This window comes from Chinchilla lanigera, unplaced genomic scaffold (assembly GCF_000276665.1).
Source record: "Chinchilla lanigera isolate Chin_1 unplaced genomic scaffold, ChiLan1.0 scaffold00014, whole genome shotgun sequence".
Taxonomy (NCBI): Eukaryota; Metazoa; Chordata; class Mammalia; order Rodentia; family Chinchillidae; genus Chinchilla; species Chinchilla lanigera.
Genome location: NW_004955415.1, coordinates 25,698,434 through 25,722,539, shown reverse-complemented (window position 1 = coordinate 25,722,539; position 24,106 = coordinate 25,698,434). Strand labels below are relative to the sequence as shown.

At 43.2% G+C, this 24,106-nt stretch overlaps 1 protein-coding gene across 5 annotated transcripts in view; it reads left to right on the top strand.

Annotated features, from left to right (window-relative positions):
* Window positions 1-24,106, top strand: part of Kif16b (kinesin family member 16B) — a 290,964-nt gene that overhangs the window by 18,158 nt on the left and 248,700 nt on the right. For all 5 annotated transcript variants that reach the window (XM_013512331.1, XM_005380898.2, XM_013512330.1 and 2 more), the window contains exons 2-6: window positions 11,227-11,296; window positions 13,151-13,264; window positions 18,930-19,046; window positions 21,075-21,172; window positions 21,903-22,012. In XM_013512331.1, the coding sequence (XP_013367785.1) occupies window positions 11,227-11,296; window positions 13,151-13,264; window positions 18,930-19,046; window positions 21,075-21,172; window positions 21,903-22,012 (509 nt within the window). The remainder of the gene's footprint in view (window positions 1-11,226; window positions 11,297-13,150; window positions 13,265-18,929; window positions 19,047-21,074; window positions 21,173-21,902; window positions 22,013-24,106) is intronic.

Sequence of the window (24,106 nt, the reverse complement as noted above, 5' to 3'; positions counted from 1 at the left end):
AGCCCCCACCCCACTTTTGCAGTGAGTCCAATTAGAGGGGTAACTTTCGCCAGGTGCACTCCAGACTTTTGGTGTTCAGACAGCTGGGCCAGCAGGGGTGCCTGCTCCGTTGGGTGCAAACTATTTGCGCAGTTGAACTGCAGAAATGAGGCCAGACCTGTTGGGCTGTCAGTCTCTGTTTTATTGCAAAGAACTCTGATGATATCACAGGGCTGTTATCTTACCTCAGGCCCTTCTGGCTCCTTGACAGGTTCTTTCTTTTTTTCTGCCCGTGTGCTGTAGTAGTGTATTCAGTTTCAGGCAATCTGGGGTGAATTGTTGAGTGTTAAGAACCTGCTAATATCATCCCTATTCTTTAGCCCTTGGGAATCAGCAGCTTCATTCTTCAGAAGTTACATGTCCGCAGGGCATTAGGAGGTGAAAATACTATCCTGATGTCAGAAGGAATGAAAGCGAGGGACACACAGCTCACACTGGAAGGACAGTGAACAGGAGGGGTGCTCATTGCATCCCTGGTGGTTTCTTTAATAAATCCTAAGTACGAAATAAAACCAGAACAAGTCAGACCTTTTTGCCCCAGTCAGCTACATCATGCTGTATTCTGTTACAGTGGGTTGGTGGTTTCCATTGTTCTCTCTCCTGTGAAGGCATCTTCTCCCATGGATGGGAGAACAGAGGAGAACCCGACAGATAGTACAATGTAGTGGTCTGAGAAGCCAGCCAGGTCTGTAGTTTCACTGTAGTCAGTCATTTAAGGAAGTTTCTTTACTGGAAGTACTATCCTGCTCTTGCCCCTGGGTTTTCTGCAGGGGCCTGCACTCCCATGTCTGGGAGCCGGCTGGGAGCCTGGGGTGGGATGGGTTGGATCTTGGGAGCTGAGTGCCCATTATGGGGAGACCATGCTCAACACCTGCCCACTGCCCTGTGGAAAGTGGCCCCTCTGGGTCATGTACTGTGTCCCCCACCCCTCCTGTGTTTTCAGAGAAGTTGGAATTCCAGGTTCTTAGGTAAAATCGTCTGATTTTTAAAGTATTGGCACCTATGTAGAAATGTTTAAAATTATGACTCCTAGTCCTTTTTATGCCATTTTCAAACTTCTGGCTTAGAATCAATGTTTAAAAATCCTTCTCTTTTGTTTGCTTTATTTAAACTCTTTATTTGCTTTTAATGTTTCCTCTTCCACTATCCTGTAAAATTACTGTTTTTGATCTCTTGGGGAGGTGTCTCTGAGTGGTCTTTGCTCATTCTGTGTTGCCCTACGAGTGGCCTTGAATTGCACATAATGCTTTAGAGAAGCTGGTCCTGTCCTGGTTGCCAGGAAGATATGGAGATTGGGGTTTCTCGGGGGCAGGAACAGCCAGGATTTTGAGCCTCTGAGATCTGGCTTTTAAGGCACTGCTGTGGATTGCGCTGGTGATGCTTCTCAGCACTCTGTGGTCTGTAGGAGCTTTGATCTTCACCTCGGCACTCACCTGAGTTCAGTGGAGCAGGTAGGGACTGCCAGCATTTTATGGGCAGGTAGGCAGGCCTAACATTGTCAGTGCGTAGGCGAGTGGCGATGCGGAACCAGAACAGGCTCCTGGGGTTGCTCTCAGCCGCACTGCCCCAGTGGTGTGTACTCTATGAAGCATGGTTTTTGCTTAGGGTCCTGAATGCACACTTGGTCCCATTCCCTCTCTCACATCTGGTTTCCTGCAGGCCTGCATCATGGTCACTTTTCTCCTGTGGGCTTGGGTAGTGACATCTGATTATGGGGTGAGCCTCAGGTGCTCCCTGTGAAATGTGTAGCAGGCCAGTGGAGAAGCCAGGGTTAGGACACTGGGACACACTGTCGTAGCTACTCCTTTCCACCTCAGAGAGGCTTAGGGTGCAGCCTGTGGGTTTTAAAGGCCTCAGGGATCCCTGTGTGCAGCGAAGTGCTGCACTGGAGTCCCTGCAGATGCACATGCTGTGCTCAGCCCTGGGTAGCTGCCTGCAGGAATAGATCTCCTTGCCCAATGCCCTGTGTGTCTTGGTGCAGAAGGATGAGCGGGAGCCAAAACGTGGATGGCCTTGTGCTCCTACCTTGTTCCTTTGCTGTGTCATGTGGAGCGCTCTTCTCACAAAGCCCCTACCAGGAGTGAGGCAGGTGGAATGAAGGTCTTTATCATGCTGGGCTCCCTCAAGTATGGGAGAAAGGTGTGGCTCACAGGAGGTCCTAGAAAGGACCTCTCTGGTGACCTACCTTCTTCAGTGTAAAGAATGTGATCCTGTTCCTTTTGGGACCAGCTTTCTCACCAAACCACCAGTCAGGGCTCTCCTTGTTCAGGGCCCCATGCTGGTGCGGCGGATCCCTCCCTGAATCCCAGTCTGGTTTTGCTTTTGTGGCCATTTGCTGTTACCCATGTGGCATTGTTGTAGGCTGCAGAAGGCCACAAACCATTTATTTGGCCTGATTCCCTCATGGGGCCTTGTAAAGGGGTGACATCTGTTTACCTGTTTACCTCTTACCCATTCTGCCTCTGTGGCACTCTAATTGAATGTGTGAGTGGGCAGCCAGCTTTGTCCTGGGGAAGAGATAGGAGGGTGTAGCCTGCCTATGGGCCTTTAGATTGGACACTGGTATGCAATCAGAACAACCAGCATAATTCACAAGGATTTAAAAATGAAAAAATCTTGGTATTTCTTACAATTTCAACTTTTCAGTGAACTGTGCCCTCTGTATTGTTTGGGCAAAGATAGAGCATTTCATACATGAAACTTAAGAAGATCGTCATAAGATCCTCCATGTAGTGGCTCTTCCCTTCTGTGAGATCAGATCTGAAAATTTGACAAATGTGTTGTTTAGATTTTTACACTTTCTGCCCATTTTGTGAAAGGATTGGACAGTTATATTGAAATGACTTTCCCCTCCAGCCTGGGAGCTCTCTGAGGGTTTAGCGAAATTATGGAGTATTCCCAGCGTCTGAGTGGCTGGCAGTTGGGATTTCAGTGCAAGTCCCTATACCCAGCTTCCCACACCTTGTATTAAACCACTTGTGTGGCAACATAAGTATTAGGTGCTCTGATGTATGGAAAAGTTACAAGAAATCAAGGTCACGTCTTACTCTGTGGAGTCTTTGGAAGAAAAGCTCCTGCAGTTTAGTTGGGATTTATACCTAACTGCTATATTTGGCAGTGATGAAAAAGGAATCAAACTTCATTTTTACAGGCCAGCTGGTTTATTTTTTCAAAAGCTATCACTGAAAATATTTACCTAAAATAGAGATAAATCTGGAAGATGACTGTGGTGATGGCACGGATGGAGACAGAACATGTTTCTCTGTGTCCAGTGGTGCAGCACTGCACAGCATGACTTCGGGCATGGAGCAGGCGACTTCATGTCCGAACACAGCGCAAGTATTAATAGGTGTTCTTACACTCTTCAGTGTTTAAACTTACCCCACCTCTTTAAAACTTCATTCACCTTTTAAAGAGTTTTGCTAGCCTGTGTCTTGGGGAGTATGTTGAAGAAGTTTGGGGATGTGCACGGCCCCACTTTCCTTATTTCCTTGACTAGAGAAGAGCTGGAAGGCCACCTGCAGCTTGGCTCTGGAGTCACAGTTCTGAGTGTGGATCTGCAGGACTGACGAGCTTTGCGTCTGCCTTGGAGGAACATTTGCTAAGTTCACTAATATGTAAGAGGAAAGTGCATCTACTTGTAAAAATGTAAAAGGGATACTGAAGTTGGAAGGACCAGCTTAAATTTACTGCTTGAGTTCACACAGTATCTTTGTTTGCAGATGAACCATTGCATTTATTCTTTCGCTCATCGATGGGGCACATGTTCCAAAAACCCTGTGCACAGTATCAAACTCTTTATGTAAATATATTATATTTTTCCTATACATCTACACCTATGCTAAAGTTTATAAATTGGGCACAGTAAAAGAACAACAGTAGCTAATAATAAAAGCAAACAGTTATAACAAATACTGTAATGAGTTATCTATCTGTGGTCTCTTGAAAGAGTCAAGACAAATATTAATATTTTCAGACTACATTCATATGCAGGTAACTGAAACTTGGGTAGGAGAGGACTCCCATACATTCATTCATTCATGCAAGTGTTTGCTCTGTGTACGGACAGAGCTAGTATGGTGAGATCTATGAAAAACTAGGCATCATCTCTGCTCCTAGGTAGCTTCTAGAGTGCTGTAGAGGCTAAATGTTTAATTGCCTAACAGTCAACAGATCTAATGTGTAAATGTTGGGGAATGTCACGTGAAGGTACTGGCCAGAGGGACCCAGGAAGGTTCTGGAAGGTTAAGTCACATGAAAGAGAAGGGCACATTCTTGGCAGAAGGACCAGCATGAGCAAGGCCAGGAGCAGGTTTAGTGGGTCCCACAAGAAGGAGCAGTTTGCAGTGGGGAACACGGGTCCTGCTGGGCTGTCAGGCGGGAGGTGAGGCTGGATGGGCTTCTCATGCCTCTGCCAGTGCCTGGTGCATTTGGTGACTTGCACCCTGTTGAGAGAGTAGCCTTCCTGTAATTATCCCTTTGTGTCCCTAAGGTGCATGCTGACCTAATTCCCACCCTCAGGAGGATGCAGCTAACTCAAATTAGGGGTGCTAACTCTGCTCCTAGCAGTTCCTCAGCGTTTTGAAGTATTAATTGCTTGTGTAATTCCTGTGACCTTCTGCAGTGTTCACTCTGGAGTAGAACTCAGAGTAAGTCAGAGACCTCCTCCAGCCTCAGTTTTTCTCAGAGGTGAGGTGATAGGCTCGGTCTTTTGCCATCTTTTGCGTCCATGTCTTGTCAGGTGCTCCATTTCATTGAATCCCATCCCAATCCTTAAGCCCCCTTTTCTCTTGGTCCTCAGCTCCCTGCAGAGTAACCAACATTTCCTGTGAAAATGTCCTTAACTTTAGTCTTGAACAGCAAAGTGTAGTCCTTTATCCCTTTAGACTTGAATCTTGTGATGTATGAAATTCTTTAATTTGTCTGTCAGCTTTTCCCAGCTGGGATTGGTGTTCCATGCTAGGATTAAGTTCTCGTGGTCTGAATGAGGCATCCATGACATGTGATGAGTTGACTTCTCTTTGATGTCCTTAGAATGGCTCCAGCTGGGTACCTTCCTCAGGAGAAGTGGGAAATAGTCACTCACACGCTTTTGATGTTCTGGGTTGTAGAGACCAGAGGAGAAGCGGAAGGTCAGCAGCGATGATGCAGAGGCGTCATCCTGTTGGGGACTGTCCTGGAATTGGGGCTGGGGGAGGTGGGCTTCATTCAGAAGGATGGGCATGCTGTCTGGCACAGCTCCCTCAAGAGGAGCCAAGGGGAAGTCAAGGTTACAGAGTCCCTGTCTCTCAGGGCTGAGGAGTGAGCACACTGTAGACTGCCAGGCAGGTTGTCCAGGCTGGGGATGATGAATCTGTGCATTCCTGGTCCCTGTGCTGGACAGTCTTACTTTTAGGGCTGTTCAGATGCTCTGTCTGTTGGCCCTCAGGCCTGGGGCATCACTGAGCTGGCCTGGTTGTCACCGGCCATCTCCGTGCTTAAGCTCTGGGCCAGCATTCCTTGTGTAGCCTCCCAAGTTGTCCCCTAGCTCTACCCTCATCCCTTTAGAGTCTACGCAGGGCAACTACAAAGAGTTTTAAAAACTGTAAACGTGATCTTGCTACTTTACTGTACACAAAACCTGCTTCTCCCTCCAGTGGCTTCCCATCACATCGAAGTTCTGGAGTCAGCCACTCGTCCCGGTCTGAAGAGCTGATGTGATTTGGCTCTTCTGTCACATCTTACCTCTGTTTTCTTTTCTTCATCTGCACAGGCTGCTTCCTCTCCCCAAGGCCTCTGCCTGCTTCCTGCCTCAGGACCTCTGCACCTGCCATTCTCTTTACCTCAGGTCTTTGCCTCGCCCTGCCTTTGCTCTGCCCCAGCCTTTGCTCACAGGTCCTCTGCTTAGAGAGCTCTTTTCTGGCTGCCTGCCTCCTCTGGCCTCTGCTGTCATCCCTGTTCCAAGACACCCATTTTATTTCTTTATAGTCCTTACCATTATAAAAATTGATACCATATTACTATTATTTTCCCCTAGATAATAATAATAATTACTTTTTCTCTCACTGAAATTTGGAGGGTGTTAGGGCTGAGCCTTCGTATTGGATGCCACCTTATCCATGCACCAAGAGTGTTCTCTGGTCTGCAACGGCATCTCTAATGATCTGTGGGATGAATGAATATGTAAATCTCCATACAGAGTCCCAGCCAAAGATTTTTCTAGCACGCAACTGAACCTCTTTGGTGATGACTCTGCACACCTCAAGGCACATCGTTTTGTGTATTCAGATGATTATTGTTTCTAGAAACTGAATGAAAAGCATCTACTTCCTTGCTTGGTATCCCTGGCAATGCGGTAAGGGTGGCTAATGCTACTGCAGGTGCTCACTGTTTCCCAGAGGTCTAAGCGTAGCTCTGTGCATGCTGAGTCTCCTTCCCAGGTCTTGTCGCCCAGCTGCTGCAGTGCTGGTGGCCCAGCCTCCTGCTGTGACCTCCTCAGGGGTCGTGCAGCTGCCTGGTGCCTTTTCCTCAGGCAGCCACCAGTCCACACGCCAGCTCCATGCAGGGCTATAGGGGCCCTGCCACCTAGGCTGTGCTTGAGTCAGTGTCGCAGCCCCAGGCCTCTCTGCCCGGCCTCCTGTCTCCTCCCTGCGCTGTGTTGATCCCCAGGGCACACCAGAATGAATACCTTGCAGGCTGAACTCCTCACCAGGGCTTCTTTTCTGGGATTCCAGCCTGTAACTTGGACCAGTTGGCTCTTTGCCTGTTCTTTTAAGTATGTGACACCATCCCTGGTCCAGGGACAATGATAACAGCTCATTTTAACAGCTCCCTCTTCTGTGGCCCGGGTCAGCTGAGGATTTCACTTACACCACACCTTGTAATATCTGCAGGGCTGTGACAGCACCGCAGTCCTTGGCGCCTCCCGGGTGGCAGCTGCCAGGAGTGGAGGGGAGGCCGCACAAGTTTCTTGTTGTTCCCACCCCTATCCAGGCCCTGGTTGGTGTCAGAAAGTCAGTCATGGTGCCACTGACCTGACTGAGCACCGAGGAGCTGAAATGAGTTAGGATGATGCTGGAGAATGCACACTGGGATCCTTTGCAGGACTATCTACCTGGGTTTTTTACTCCCAAAGTTGAGTTGAAGGCTTTTGGATTTCGTGGAGAGAGAGAAGAGAGCAAGCGGTCCCTGGCTGTGCACTAATTTCTCACAGCAGCCTCTTGTGAAGTGATGAGGATCAGCCAGAGAGAATTGGAAGTTGTGGTTCTGGAAGTAAGAGATGGGGAGGTGAAGTGTGCCAGGTTCTATGGGTGTGGCTCACCCACTTGGCCTGGCAGGGGAGCGCACATACCTGGCTATAGGAGGGCCTCAAGGGTGCAGAGCACTGGTGGCCTGTGTGGTCTGAGGCAGCAAGCAGAGATGCACTCATGTCTCATTAGTATGTAGGGTGGAGTTATATTATACTAAGAGGTTTATTTTTGCTGGTGATCTCAATTTCAGTTTAATTGGCAGCCTATGTTTTATCTGGAACCCTAATAAAGGAAAAAAGAGTCATTGGGTAGAGTTGAGAAGCAGTAATTTGCTGAGCCTCAGAGGTCACGAACCTCCCACCCCCATCCCAGGAGGGTCAGGAGTGGGTTTGCAGCTTGGACATTGTTTTGCGTGGTGGAAAGGCAGAAGGGTGGGAAGGGGAGAGGCAGTGCCAGGTTAGGGCTGAGGGAAGGGGAGGCAAGGATGTGTGAGGCCAGGGCCCTGACCTCTCTATGGCCTGGCTGTGGGGTGGGGAACAAGTCGGCCAAGGACTTGACCTAGAGCAGGAAGAGCTATCCAATATCTCAAAGAAGGAGATTTTGTCTCTTAATTAGCTGTTTATTTTAATTATGAAAGTAATATTAAATCTTGATAGAATATTTCCAGCAGTGAAATGCCTAAGTTCATTTTCTCTTCCCTGAGGCCCTGCTGCCACTCTCTCCAAAGGGAGCTACTACAGGCAGCTTCCTGTGTTCTCTTTCAGAGCAGCTCTGTGCATCTGGACGCATAGGCGTGCATATTCTCTTAGCTTCCTTTATTTATTGAGCTGCAGGCTCGATTGTCCTCAGCATGCTCTTTTGCTGCTTATTATTTTTCTCACTGACAGTGTTGCTTGGACTTCTTTCCATAATATAATGGAGAATATGTGTTCTTTATGTTAAAAAAATAAAAAATAGTTTTAGAAATTTTATTGTTGCTATTGTGTATCCTGCCACCGAGATGGAGGCAGTTAAATCCTGGCTCATAGGGTGTAATTTTAAGGTGCCTAGGAGGAGGTGGCTTTCTCCAGAATTCAGGGTGGAGAAGCACCAGTGAGCTCTTATATAGAAATATTACTGGATAGCGGGACACATGGGGATTCTTTCCCTGTACCTAGTGAGCTGAACAAAGAACTGGACAAGACACACAGAAAAGGCAGTGAAAATGTATTGGAGGCAGGAAAGAGGTATGCTCTATTGGGCAAGAGCAGGCCATTGAACAGGCTCACAGCGGCCTGAGGATAAGGGAATGGGGTCTTTTATATCTGAATTTCACAGCTTGGCACCCCAGCGCATGCAAATAAGGCATTGCGGCAGTTGTCCTATCAGAAACTCACTTGGCCTGGTGCCAGATTTAAACTGCCCTATGGGAAGACTTGCTTGATTTCCTACAGATATAAATGAAAGCTTGAAAATAGCACTTTTTTGTTTGGTCCGGCAAACCGTGCCAGATTCAAACAGGAGATTGAGAATATCAGTTTTGTTTTTTTTTTTTTTTTGGTTTTTGGTTTTTCTCCAGTACCAGGAACCGAACTCACGACCTTGCGCGAATATCAGATTTTGATGTGTCCTCAGGAGCCATGGAGTCATCTTGGGTTCTGTGCTCTGCACATATCCTCTGGGTTTTTATGACCTTTGACACATCCCACCCAGTTAGTTGTCTGGTTTGCATCAGCCCTAATCGACTGCCTCATTTATGATTCAGTTTGGAGACCCCAGCCTTTTCTAGTCAGGCTGTGTATTATGGAATAACCAAATACTGTTAGCTGAATGGATGGAGTCAATTTGAATTGCTGAATAATTTGAAAACATTTTAAAACATATTTGGATTCACATAATTTTTTTGTTTTTTGTTTTTTTGTAGTATTTTCTTGCTTACATCTTGAAAACTGACATAGTTTATGTTTTTCCCTAATTGGATATTTTAAGTCTTTTCCTTCCCTGAGCCCTCTGATATTCGTCTATAACTCAGTATACTTCAGCTGGCTCCTTTGTAGCATCTTATGATTAGTTTCCAGACCTTTCAAATAAATTAATTATTTATATGAAGAAACCATAATTGACTTTTCAGTTGAGAAACCCAATTTACCAAAGTGGCTGGGGAAAGACATAAGTTCATTTTGCTCTATTGTCAAATCAATGTTCAAATAATATTTTAGGATTATTTATTTTCCTAAATATAAGAAAAATGTCAAGATTTATTTCCCATGTTTCTTAAATGTCAGAGGATATTGACCCAAGGCCAGAGAGCTCTCAGTGCCTTATGTTGTACGGTCTCTGCTGAAGGATGAAAAGACAAGGGCCTGGGTAGTGTTGATTGTGAGCACTCCCCTTGCATGGGATGGACTTGATTGTAGGTGTGAAGGAAGCTGATCATTGCTTCTCTGAGGTTCTCTGGCCTAATCAGAGAGCTGATGCAGCAGGGATGACACCCATATGAGTGGGATTCATTAGAAAGGGGTAGGAAAATGGTTGCTGAAAGCCCATTAGAAGCAGGAGGGTCAAGTGGGCAGTGGGAAGATGGTCTAGCATGTGGGAGGTGAGAACCAAGAGTGTCGGGGTCAGCAGAGAGCCAGTGCAGGTAGATGATGGGCATCGCTGAGTAGACTGGGTAAGAGCCATCCACTTAATAGTTCAGACAGATAGTCCAGCGCAGGCAAGAAAGCAATTGAAGCACGGCAGAGTTGTGGGCACTGTGCCAGGGTCTAAGTAGGCAGGAGGGCAGTGGGCGCTATGAGGGCTCTACGGAGGGAGTGCAGGCTGAGCCAGAGGCATGACTGGGAGGTGGACTGGGAACTGGGTGGCGTAGGATACAGTGCTGGAATGACAATATGAGTTGGGGTCAGACCACGGTTAGGATCAGGTTAGGAAAAACTCTGCATAGCACTGAGACTGGACTCCATACTGTAGCTTTGAGAAGTTGCAGAAGAAATTTAAAGCTGGGGAGCTTCAGAGTGAGATGTACATTTTGGAAGACCCTGTCTTTGCAGCAGATGATAGAGTGTGGATGGGAGAGGCAGGGCCAAGGGAAAGACTGAGATTCCTCCATACAGTCCTAGTTGACATAGTTTCCTGCTTTATAATGTACAATTTGGTTCATTTGCTTCATCTTACATTTGGGTGTTAGATTATTTTATAATAATAATATTTAGCTGGAGATTTAGCTCAGCCACACAGTGCCTGCCTGGCAAGCGCGAGGTTGTGAGTTCGGTTCCCGGTACTGAGGGGGAAAAAAAAGAATAATAATATTTGTACATTATTTTCATCTGTCTGAAGATGATTTACAGATCAAATCATATCTGAACAAATCTAGTTTCTATCCCTGCCCCTTCCACTCCATTTTCTTGTTTCTCCATAGATAGCATTTAAAAAGGGCTTAAGTTATTCTTTTTATTTTTCTGTATAAGTGGTAGCATTTTATATACTGGTGCTCCTTGACTTACAGTGGGGTTATGTCCTCAAATTGAAAATGTCTTAAATTGAAAATGCATCTATGCAATCTATGGCTCATCAGAGTTTAGCGACTATCTTGGTTACTTTTCTCTCATTGCTGAGACAAAATACCTGACACCCAGAATTAAGGAAGGAAAGGTTTATTTAGCTTACAGTTTGTAGAGGTTTTAGTCAATAATCAGCTGGCTCCAAAGCAAGGTGGCAGGGCACGGGGCAACACTTCAAGGTGGCACAAGACAGCAAATATTTCAAGATTTTAATAGCATTATTTGTTGGTTTTTAATGGTGGTGTTTGTTTTTGTGTGTCTTCATGTTTATAGTATTAGTAAGGATTCGAGGGGAATGTTATTAGAGATTACTCTTTAGGTGCCTTTTTATGCGAACACCCTACATGTAAAAAGTAAATGAAATAAATTTTTTTATAGTCTCTTCTCTCCTAACCAGTACTTTATTGTTTATGTTGCAGGGAAAAGGACTTGGAGGCCAAGTTCATTATTCAAATGGAGAAAAGCAAGACAACAATCACAAACTTAAAGGCAAGTTGTGACCTGGGCCTTGTGCAACTCCATGTGTCCCATGTTTGCTGTCCTAGTGAGGTAGCTTCTTACTACTTCTGCTCCCCTCTGTCCTCAGTTAAGGTAGCCAGGTTGGGTCTCTGTTGAGTAAGGCTTAGTCCCGGAGCAGGAACGGGTTTTCTCTCCCATCGATGGTTTCTTTGATCTGGAAGACAGACCCACAGGATCACCCTGCTCTGGGAGCTCCTGAGTCTAGACCGGCTGGACACAGGTGTTTTCATCCTGGATGCTTAAGTTGGGGTCTTAGCCTGCAGTTGAAGAGCTGATACTGTATTATTCAGAACTCAGAAAATGAAAGATTAAAAAAAGACAACAAATACATGCATTATTTTCTGGGAAAAAGAAAGCAGTGATTTTCCAGAATGGCAGATTCTTCATTTTCTACTTAAAATATCCTGTTTGTTTCTTTGGTCAACTCATTTCTTGAGGGCTGTCAGTGCTTTTCACTTGGAAGAAAGAGGAATGTAAAATTAATAATAAGGAAAGCATGTGCTTTTGGGGTTAGGTGCTTGCGGTTTTCATCTTTGTCCTTCTGGGTTTGCGTTTCTGAGCCTGCTGCTCCATGGCCAAGTACAGGTCAGCCTGAAGTTCACTGCAGAGTGGATTTCTACTAAGTCACGACCCAAAGGCCTGGACACGTGGAATCCACTTCCAGAGCCCCAGAACCGATGTTCAGTGGTGGACACCGGGGAAGCACCCACTTTCCTGCTGCATGGTGCTCTGGATGATGTATTGGCCCCTTCTGTACGCTGATGTCCCTTGGCCCGAGGCATTTGCTGCTCTCTTCTCACTTACTGCACTCCCCGCATGCTGGCTCTGTAGATACCTTGTGTCTTCCCTCCCTCAGGCTCCTGCATCCTGTCAGCTTTCTGCCAGTCATCCCCTGTCCATTCCCTGCTGCTGGTTCCCTTTTCTTTGCCTTGGATGCACTTCCTTTGTGCTTCGTGCCATCCATTTGCCTGGATTACTCTGTTGCTGTTTGAGGTTTACAAACATTTCCTCTCTGATATTTGAGTGACTGGAAGTGGTGCCCAGATTTTTTTTTTAAATATTTTCATATGTTATTTTAATTGTTAATGTTTTACCAGTTGTTTCTTTATAGTATGTGAATTATATTGAAAAATATGGTGCTCACTGAAGCTGTTTTGCTGTGTCCAAGGAACTGTGTGAGGCTTTTGAGGTTGTGGAGGTTTTTAAACATGATTGTTGGGTTCATCTGAAACATACAGTCTGGTAGACATTTAAACATCTGTAATAAACTCACAGTATGATGTGTCCTAGGAGACTTCTGTGTCTCGGGTGGGAGAAATTACTTCTGGATATAGTGCATTAGGGAAACTTCATGAAGAGACATCTGACCTGGGGTTTCCATGGGGACCACCACGTTGCACAACTCTAGGGGATCCCAGCCCCATCACAGTCTGTGTGAATAGCATCCTGGAGCTGTGCAAAGCCCTGTCCTGGTGATTCCAGTGGAGGGTACAGTAAAATCATTGGATATAGAAAAACTGTCTGCTTAGAGTGCTGGGTTGACATAAATTAATCATAAAAGAAAAGGTAAGAATAGTAGTCATGGATTGTTGCACAGCTTGCATTGGTGAAGTGGGTGGAGTTTAGGTTGCATTTAAATTTGATTCATTTATTTAGTTTTTAGAGAGACTGGCAGGAACTTCTTAGGGCATAAATATGAAAATGTTGTAAATAATGGTGATCGTTTTATACTTTTTTTAGTATGGGTCACTTGTAAAAGACCAGTAGTGTTTATGTTGCTATTGTCATCCTTTTGTCGCCATCATCATCATCCTCTCTTTCTAGATACCAGAAGGAGGGACTGGGGACTCAGGAAGAGAACGCACCAAGACCTTCACCTATGATTTTTCTTTTTATTCTGCTGATACCAAGAGTCCAGATTACATTTCACAAGAAATGGTATGATGTGATATTTTCATAATCTTTATTTTGTTTTATTTTCAAACCAAGAAAAACATACCTGCTTTAAAACACTTTCAAACAGCTGGCTAATTTTTTTTCTAAATAGAATTTATATAAAATTAGCCCTTTTCAACTTAGCTTTTTGGTTACTTATATAGGACTGTTAAGGGTAAGAAGTATTCACGTCTCAAAAGATTACTTTTTTCTTTCACCTTTGAACATAGTGATCATAACTTTTAGTTCATTCCAAAACTTGAACATGGCTACTGTTTTGAAGGTGCTCTAAGCATTTGGGGGGACACTGTACAAGTTATGTTTAAGGCCAGCAAATAAGTCACTTGGCTTGAGTACTGCTACAATACAGAGTGTAGGGAGTAAATTTCAAACCCAAGTCATATTTTGTATGCTTATGTGGAAGGGAGTCCAGAAAGAGTGTTTCATCTAGAGCCTTTCTAGAATGTAGAATGATGCTGGAATCTGTCCACGAAACACCCCTGTAGGCTTTTAAGGGCTACAATGTAGGTGTGAATGGGCAGATGCGAGCAGACACAGATGTCCCCAGAGACTGTCCTGTTGGACACTGGTGGTGACATTTCATGTGGCAGAGGACAGGTGCATTTCCCTGGGTGGAAATAGGCTGGGTGTGCCTGCAGAGTGGGGAGCACTGGCATAGGGGGAAGAACGTGGCTTTCTTGTGGGGCCTCCTCTAGGCTTTTCACAGGTTTCTGGATACACTACCTCAGAGCTCCATGTGGTAGGACAGGGATAGCAATTCCTGTTCTGCTTTCCCGGGGCTGTAATCTAGGCAGTGGCTTCTTGAAAAGCAGAGCATGAAAAAGGTTCTGGCTCCAAACAGATTGAAGTGTGTCTTGAAGTGTGCAGCAGAATTATGACAGTGTCTGGGAACTTGTTAGAAAGGTGGAGTCTCAGGACCTGTTCAAACCTGCTGAGTCAGAATCTGCTTTTTCTATTTTATTTTTTTTAAAGCAGACTCTGCATTTTGTTTTTTAGGATCCCAATGCTTTGCATGCATCCTAACAAATCTGAGAAATGCACTCTGTTTAGAAGTGGTTGGTGGAGGAGATTGGCTTTCTTAGGCAATATAAAAGTGATTTTGGAAGACTGGAATCACTGTATCCAAGTGTTGACCCTGACAGGAAAGAATAGAAAGAGACAGCACCAATGCGAATGGAAGCCACACAGAGAGAAGGGGCCATTGGGAAAGAGGAGGAGAGGAAAGATAAACTACTGCTGCCTGGGTTTGTGTTAGTGTCAGACACTCTGCTGTGTGTTCCTTTGTTCTGTTCTTGTTTGAGAAATGTTTAATTCTTGTTTAATCCTCACAATGGGGTGAATTTAAACTCCATTTTTCTTTTTCCAGGAGACTAAATAAGCGTAAATTGTTCAAATTCATGAAACTAATCAACTTTTTTTCTTTTTGTGTAGTATTAGGGCTCAAACCCAGGGCTGCTCTAGTACTAAGCTGTATCCCGAGCCCTTTTCATTTATTTATTTTTAAATTTTCAAGCAGAGCCTTGCTAAGTTGCTCAGCCTGGCTTTGAACTTGTGATCTTCCTTCTTTAGCCTCCTAATAAGTACATGGGAATTGAGTTGTGCCCCATTGTACATGGCCTAATTGAGTTTTAATAGTAACAGAGTTGAGACTCTGAATATTATGTCCAGGGTGATTGGGGAGCAACTGGACAGTTAAGGACTTAGGAGAAGAATGGGAAGTTGTACATGACACATGGGTAGCACAGCCTGTTGGACAAATGGTGGGTGCGTAGGGGTGACTTTGGGGTCAGGGTGAATGGGTTAGTACAGTGGTGGCAAATTTATGGCACGTGTGCCGCTGCCCGCTGTTTGTTATCCTTGAAAGCTCTAAACTGCTCGCCATTACTGGATTAGTAGCTAGGAATCTGGTAAAGACTAGAATAGCATAGATACTTAGATCCAGGTTTAGCCTTTAATGTAAGAATTGGGGGAATTAAGTTGCAGATATGAGGGAATTTGTTAAGGGGAAACCAGTTTGGTGTAATAATCTCCAGAATGTCTTCAACACAGGATAAATGAACAGCCTTGATTGAAGAGCTTCTTTTTTAAGTTACTTATCAAGTTGGTGGATTTCCCCCACATTTAACTTAAACTACGGTCTTTTGGGGACAGCGGGCCGTACAGTGGGAAGTCCAGAGAAACAGCAGGAGAGCATTGTGTGACAGCAGGACCTGGGCCCATGAGTGTTTGCTGACCCAGTGAACTTATTTAGAGATGGTGGCTAATTTGTGGGAAGAAATGACATTTCCTAGGTTCTACCAGAAGTCAAGATCAGGGAAGCAGGGACAAGTTCAGTTCAGTTGGAAGTTAAAAATAAGTGCTCAGAGTTTATAGATAGTTCTAGATGGTGAGAAGCCTTCTCTGATGAGAATAGCTTTCATGCTGTACTCAGGCCTGCATGGTCTCTTCTCAGCTGCTCCAGGCCCTATGCTTCAGGGAGTAACCTAATGTGATTCCATTAAGTTGCAGATCTAAAAACAGCCTTGAGGTGTGTCCCTAAACACAGTGTTGTAGAACCACTTATTAATAAGCCCTTGTGATATGGGAAGATATCTTTCTCAACAATATTTAGTGAAGAGTTCGTCCTTCATCCCTAATTGTAATACCTATTGTTACAAAAAGGGGCTTCAGTGTGAATATTGACAGCATGGCTGTCCTGCTGTCCCCTTAGGCACAGAAAGTAAGCAGTGGACAGATCGTGTACCTGCAGTTTATCAGGGAAAGACTCTGATAACTCTCTGGCTAATCTTTTTTTTTTTTTTAAAAAAAAAAAAACCAAAAAAAAACAAAACACAAACAGTGTAACGTAAAGAATACGTTGAGAAAATGTCATTCCTATTACTATAGTTCAAGTCCACTTTCCCTTGATGTTAAACAAATAGTAGGTGAGGTGACCATTATTTTACAATTAGAAAAAAAAAATCAGTGAGCAATTTAAATTCACAGTCATGTAAATTAAAGACCATTTAGTAAAATCTAATTTTCTTAATGGCTCTTCAAAACTACAGAGGGAGACTTTGATCTCACAGAACCTGTTCCTTAATTCAACTCTGGAGAAACCTGATACCTAACATTTCCTGTTCCAAGTGGGATCAGAGAGCCTTTGCCTTAGCAGCGTCTGAGTGGTTCCCCTCAGGGAGGCCCCTGGTGCCTGTCTTACTGTGGAAATCAGCTGTAAAGTCTACTCTGTGCTTCCACGGGCAGCAAAGTGACTTTGGCTAGGCAGGCCAGGTGAGGGATTTTGACAGAAATTTGATGCCAGTGGTTGTAGGTTTCTTAGGACTGTCCTCTCCTTGGTAGCAGGTACTAAATAAGTTCTTGGTGGGAGCAAGATGGGATCACCTGTGCCTATTGCTTCTCTGGTCCCATGCTAATTATGGATACTTGAAGCTGAGACTGGGCCCAGCCTGCTTTCTAGGTCTCTAGACCTGAACTTTCTAGACTGTTCTGACGTCATGTCCCCCATCCGTGCCCCCATTGATCCCTTGAGTCTGTCAGAACACTTCCTAGGTTAGCTTTCTGCTGAAATAGTAATGAAATAGTGGGTATGGATTTTTATATTGGAGAATAATTTCATTGTGGAAACCTTCAGGTTTGGTTTAAATAAAAATATTTCCCATGACTTGGCTTTAGCCCCAGATCCTTCTTTTATTCTCTAAGAAGTTTCTGGAAGGCTCTTTTTCCTAACCAGTGAAATTGTAAAAATGATACTTGACTTTTGCGTTTTGTTTAATCTGAGTTTTTACTCATATTCCACACACAGTGGTGAAAAATAAACTGCAAGTGGGTGGGCTACAGTTCTGCCTCTCCCTGGGATTCTGGCTTCTGCTTCAGAATAGAGGTGTGAGGAGGAGACCTTTCAGTTAGGACTGGGGCCTTGTGGCTGTGGGATGAGAGCATATAATAAGGGCTTCGGAGTTAGTGAGCCCTGCCACCCTGTGGTAAATGCTCGGCTCTCTCCACTTCCTTTTCAGCTTCATCTGAGGTCCAGTGGTGCCACCAGCCTAATAGTACTTTTATGAGGATTAATCCATCACATATGAAGGGGCTTGGAAAGTGTCCAGTAAATGTGAGCTGCTGTTATAGTTGGGAACCAAGTCATCAGAGTGCAGGAATAAGATCAGAAAAAAAGACCTCCTAAAGATGAATTGGGTAAAAATTAACCTAGAGTGAGTGGCTTTGGCCATTCATGGAAGTGACTCAGTTGAAATGGTGGTCTGTAAACCTTCTACTGATGAGAATGAGGAACCAAGGTCTAAGCAAGATGGTGTTGAAGAAAACCAAAGAAAGTCTTGTTGGCTGTATTCTTCTCTCATCCTTGGACGACAGCGTGGTTTTTTTTTTTTTGTTGTTGTTTTCTTTTATAGATGTGTTATTAGCAGGGATTTTTTTTTTAGTGTAGTGCTGAGGGGGTCAGGTTTGTCAATTTTGCTGAACTTTGAAACTTCTTGGAAGATTTGAAAAGAACTGCTTTCTGGGTTCACATTCCTCAGATTCCCATTTCACTGGGCTAGATTACTGGCCTGGCCCATGGGATTCCTGAGCTTGATTCTTCTGTGGGGCCAGTGTAACAGTCACAGTTGGAGGTTACTTGCTGGTAGATCCAGCTGGCCTCCTGATTTTGTAGTGGGGTTTCACTCACAGAGTAACGGCTCCTGCAGTGGTCCCCACCAGGTGCCCCCTCCCTCGCGTCTTCCTGCCTCTGACTGTGAGCATGACTCCTGAGATGTCTTTGACATCTCTCTCGTTGCTGATGTTCCAACTTTTGGAGCAGAGAGATATTTTATGTTAACTTTGTGTGCTGGGCTTAGAGGACAGGGGGTAATTGTTTGTTTGTTCCTTTCCAACTGGTTATGACAAGGATGACCTCCTATATTGATTTGTTTCATTTATATCTATTGTCTCCCTGGAGTATTTCTATTTCATCCTCTTTTATTCTCAAAATTGCAATTACTCAGTGCTTCCAACATGACTTAAGCTGTTATAGGTATAACACCTAGCTCCACACAGCTTGCCTCCTGTGCTGCTCTCCGTCCTGGGTATATACCCAAACAAGAGAAAGTGACCGGGCTTCCTCACGGGGAGCCCAGCCTTTTCGCCCTGGTCCATTCCCACCCATCATTCAGAACCTTCAAAGACCTGGATGAATCATGGGCCCTTGAAATGGGAGGTTGGGTTCGGCATGGTCCACACAGCAGTTGCTGGGTAGCGTGACTTTTATACTTTGAATGTTTAGTTTCTGATAGAATGAACAGCTTTATGATTCTGGATAGTAAATCATCATCTTGTAGATTTGAGTGTCACTTTGCCTTGTTTACATTTTTATATTTTAGGAACTATTTTGTTAAGTAGGAAAGAGGATGGTTACATTTTTATATTTTAGGAACTATTTTGTTAAGTAGGAAAGAGGATGGTCTTGCTTAGAAAGTTTACCTTGGATTAGAAACTGGGGTACATGCATGTTCTGTTGCTAACAGTTCCACAGTGATTTATTTATATGGTACAGTCTTTAAAAGAAGAAAGTAGCATTCAAGAATATTGCCAACTTTGCGTGTACTTTTATTGGAATCCATAGTAACAGTATCTTTTGTGTTTTTCTGACTTTCAGGTTTTCAAAACCCTGGGCACAGATGTCGTGAAATCTGCATTTGAAGGTTATAATGCTTGTGTCTTTGCATATGGGCAAACTGGATCTGGAAAGTCATACACTATGATGGGAGATTCTGTACGTTGTTTATGCTGCGTGGGAAGAAATCTTATTATTTTTCTCTAGCCTGATAGAATTGTCTCTTTTATCTACTTGGTCTGTACTAACTTGCTTTTCATGTTCTGATCATTTTTTTAGTAATAAGATAAAAGTAATAAGTTGGACTAAATTTCCTTTGAGAGATTTTAAATTAGAAATTGCTTTAAGTTTATAAGCATGAATAATGGATGCAACTCCCAGTTCATTTTCCGTTTTTAAAGGCCTTATAATCTTATCAAGAAAGTATGCTGGGCCCACAAGTAATTTATTCTCCTTTTCTGCCAACACAACGGTTTGAATAAAATTACCAAAGTCTGTTCTTTTTAAAATAATTCAGAACATTTTTCCCCAAGAAAAATGTGCAAAATAAATCAAACTTTTTGATGGAAAGGTATTACATAAATTCAACAAAAACATTAAAAAAGTTGAGTTATAAACTCATACAGAATTACATGGTTATAAATGTAATATGTACAGTTTAGTAGTTAATCTATGTAAATTAACTGGCATCAATGTTACACTTGTCCCAAAGTATGGAGGAGTCAGAAGTAGATATTACGGCAGAACTTTACCATGTTCTGTTTTCTCCAGATTTAGAGGGCGCTTGTGCATTTTATTTTTCTTAAGTTGCAGTGAAAGCACGATTCAGTGACTGGCTGGCCCGCAGCATGTTCTAGCCACTGTGCGCTGCCCGCCAGCAGGTACGGATGACTGTGTTCTGGCTGCAGGCTTACTGGCTCATGGCAGTAGCATGTTAGAGGGGAACAGGACTTCCCCGCTGGAGTTGTCCCTGGGCATGGAACCTGGCTTCCTCAGCACAGGCATTTCGAAGTCTGGCAGTATCATGCTGTATACTCTTGATGCTGAAAAACAGGGAAGAGCAGATCATTTCAAGAGTTTTGTGGGCCAGGGGTATAGCTCAGTGGCATAAGCACCTGCCTGGCAAACGCAAGGTCCTGAGTTTGATTCCTGGTACCAAAAAAAAAAAAAAAGTTTTGTATTTGTCTTTTATTATTACTTTTCTTATTCTCCTACTACTGTGTCTTTGGAAATGAGATCTCTAAAAATGAAATTTTTAGATTTGTTGATTCCCTAGAAGATATTTTATGTAAGTCAAACATTTATGAAGTATCATAAATTATAAGTGTTATTTCTCTGGCCTTATAGGTAAGTACTCTTGGGTATTATTTATTTTGAAATAAGAAACAAAAATACGGTGAAAAAAAAAATACGGTGAAAGGCTGTTTTCCTTGATAGGGATTTGCACTGACTGAGTAGTATAAAGAATAAAAAAATCTCCCAGACCAGTGATTTTTGTTTTATTCTTTGGGTGGGGAGCTGGGTGACTGTAGGAAGGGGCTTGAGGTTCTGAAGTTTTGGTTTCCTAATGAGAACACTATGCCTAATCTTGAGTGTCACTCTGAGGTTTACCAGCCTGCTAGTGCTGAATGAGACATGTTTATTAACTATTACACCCTCACTGCATAATTGATATGATGTACTATTAAAATCTTCCTTTCTTGGAAGGCCAGAGGAGGGATGTATCACATTTTAATGTGGCCCTATCTCCTAAGTTTTAAGACAGGTATTAACTGTCTTAAGGACTTACAAAGGTTTTCTTAGTGTTTCTTTTTCCCCTAATGTACGTTTTCCCTTATTTGGTTGTTTAATCAGCTAGGTGAAACATTTATTCTACAACTGTAGACTGTCTTGTTTGATAGCTAGAGAGTAAGTCTCTTGATCCTTACAAGCCATGATTTAGCTAAACAACAGCTCGTAATCATATTTGACCCAAGTCTCAAGATGTAGGAATGAGAAGGCACCATTCTCCTGTGTCAGAGAGGAGGAAGCGGTCCTGGGGGGACCAGAGGTATATCTGGGGCTTAGGTGATAGGACTGGAGTTGGCAGTCCCCTTGAGTCAGTGTCCTCTCCAGCAACATGCACATTTAGTCACAGGTTGACTTCATTTCCAGTGACAGCTGCATCACTCCTTCTTTTCCTTACAGGGTGATTTGGGCTTAATACCTCGGATCTGCGAAGGGCTCTTCAGTCGGATAAATGAAACCACCCGATGGGATGCAGCCTCCTTTCGGACTGAAGTCAGGTAGGACCCATGGCCGGGCAGGTGTGAGCATTACTGGAACCCAGGCTGTGTGTAGAGCACTCTACTACTAGGGAGGGGTGAGGCCTGTAGGTTTCTGAGCAGTGCCTGCCCTTTCCTCTTCTGTATTTATGGTGTTGGGAATAACACTGAAAACAATAGGTTTTCAATGCCTTTCTTTGGACAGTTTGGATGGGAAATAACATAGCTTGGTCAGAAATGGTAACATTTGATGTTTATCTTAAATGGGGTGAGCCTTTGACTTCAACCGAGTATGCCAATTACTTGCTTTCCTTTGGCTCAGGAATGGTTGTGTTGCTCTTTGTGTTGGTAGGATCACTGTAAATCTAACCTATAAAAAGTCTGGCTGTTCTTTGAAGTAAACATTTGTGGGCAGCCAGTCTAAGTGGTTTTGCAGATGAATGTGTCACTTCCTGCTTTTCACAGCTGTGTGGGCTCAGTGGCTTTGTAGGCTTTGGATAAGTTACTTAAATCACTTGAGGCCTCGCCCCTCCACCCCTTGTCTATCTGACCTATAGAATGAGGCTAATGGAAGGCCTTGCAGATGGACTGCTGTCAGGATTACCTGAGATACTCTCTAGTGCTGAGTATCGTATGTGGTACAGCCACTGCCCACACTGTGTGGTGCTGTTGTGGGTGCTGTTGCTGTTATTGTAATTGAAGAAGGTTTCAAAATTCTGCTTCTAAATTCAATTCTATTTAAAATTTTCAGCTACTTAGAAATTTACAATGAACATGTGAGAGACCTGCTGAGGCGGAAGTCATCTAAAACCTTCAATTTGAGAGTCCGAGAGCATCCAAAAGAAGGACCTTATGTTGAGGGTAAGAGTGAATATTTCACAGTCTTATCCTTTGTGTAAATATGAAGCTTTCAAATTAAAAAAAAGTAGCATAATGGGGAGATTTTAAAAATTGCTTTTCCTTCAGAATGTTATTATAGTAAAAAGGGCATGTGCTGCTGTTACATAGTGCTCACTTAATGAATTCATACCTCACTAGGCATTCACTGATTTTGTGAGCCTTGCCAGAGATTTCTCCTGGCTTTATGAAATCTCTGGCGATGTGTTTTCTGATGTTCTCGGGCAAGGTAAGTACGCTTGTACCTGTCTCTTTCAGGGCATTACATTTTAGCAGTGCAGTGTTACTGATACTGTATTGCAAGAAAAGCCTTCTGGAGCTCTTGTCTGTTAAGAAAAACTTACAGGATATCTTCTCAGCTGATACATTGTGATAGATTCATTGTGGCACAGTCATTTGTGCAGAGTACCACCCATAGTGATAGTGATGGTAAAGGATTGGCCCTTGCTAATTGTTTCAAAAAATAGGCTGGGTTTAAGGTTATCCTTGAGATGAAGCTGATCTCCTTTACTCTGCAGAAGGAACTGAGTACTGGGTGGTTGGCAGGAGTTGCACATGGAGAACATGCTTTCCGGTGCGTAGTGTCTTTCATGTGTGTTTCATTGGAGAAGTGGCTGGGTTTATGAAATCAGGTGCACCAGTAAGATCCTATCTGTAGTTTATTAAGCTTCTAATTGTGCATTTTCCTTTCCATCCGTTGAATAAGGTGTTCAGTAGCATAGTTGTTTGGTGGCATTATTGTTAATAGAGTTTAGCCTAACATCATGTGCTATCATATTGGCCTTTTAATTGCCTTATCAAATGTTAGAACTTGTAAAACTGTGTGTGAAGAGACACAGTAATCAAACAGGCTAAGCCCTTGAGAATCTGACCTTCATACTTATAGGTATTTAGCTTTTATTCAGATGTTGGGGTAATATGGATTGTTATGTTTCTGGGAGAAAAATAAATTGGTGTCATTGGTTAGATTTTACACCAGGGGAAATGGAAGGAAATCAAAGATTTAAATGTAAAAAAATGAAATAATAACCAGAAGACACCACAGGTTCCCAGAAACCTGGAGGATGGAATGTTTTTAAAAACTTACTTAAAAATCTCAGAAGCCAGAAAAGAAAAGAAGTTAAATTTGAAATGGTTAAAAAAACCAAAAAAACCCCAGAATTTAACACTTGGCAGAAACACTGTAGACAAAGTTAAAAGCTTAATTACAAAATGGGGAGAGGTTTTTACTGTATGTTTCAGATAAAGGACTAATTTCCCTAATATATAAAGAGCTCAGGCAATATATAATATATTTAATATATAAACATTATATTAAATATAAATATATAAACATTTATATTAAATATAAATATTTAATATAAATATTTAATATAATTTAATATTTAAACAGATCAGGCAACCAAATAGAAAAATGGAGAAAGGGTGTGACTACATCGTTTATGAAAACGGAATTACTGATGATTTTTAGAAGGAAAAAATACTCAAACATAATAAGAGACAAGCAAAATAAAAGTGCCTCAAGATGACGTTTGTCACCCATCTTTGGCAGGGGGATAAGTCAGTGTGGGAAGACAGCGTTGGGAGGTCAGTACTTGTATTGTTCCTGCTGGGTGTACTTTGCTCTCTGGGGAGGACAGTTTTGCAGTGTGTATAAACATTTCAAATATGTTTTCTTTTAGCAGTTCTGCCTCTAAGAATTTTTTCTGTGGAGACATTCCCACATATTTGAAAAGATCTGTGTAGTCAGTTATTTGTACCTAGAAGCATTGTTATTGGAAACAAAATGCAAACAACTTCTGTAGTCTCAATAGGAGACTGGTTAAGTTGGTTATGGTGCATACTTACAGCTGAAGGCTCTGTAGCCTGAAAAATGAATGAAATGTGACCTTAGGTGGTATACAATATTCTTTTTAGTTGGTTGGTTGGTTGGTTGGTTGATTGATTGATTGATTGGAGTGCTAGGGATAGAACCCAGCTTGTGCATGCTGACAAACACTCTGTCACAGAGCTACGCTCCCAGTCCCAGATTATTCTGTAACATATCATTGCATTTGA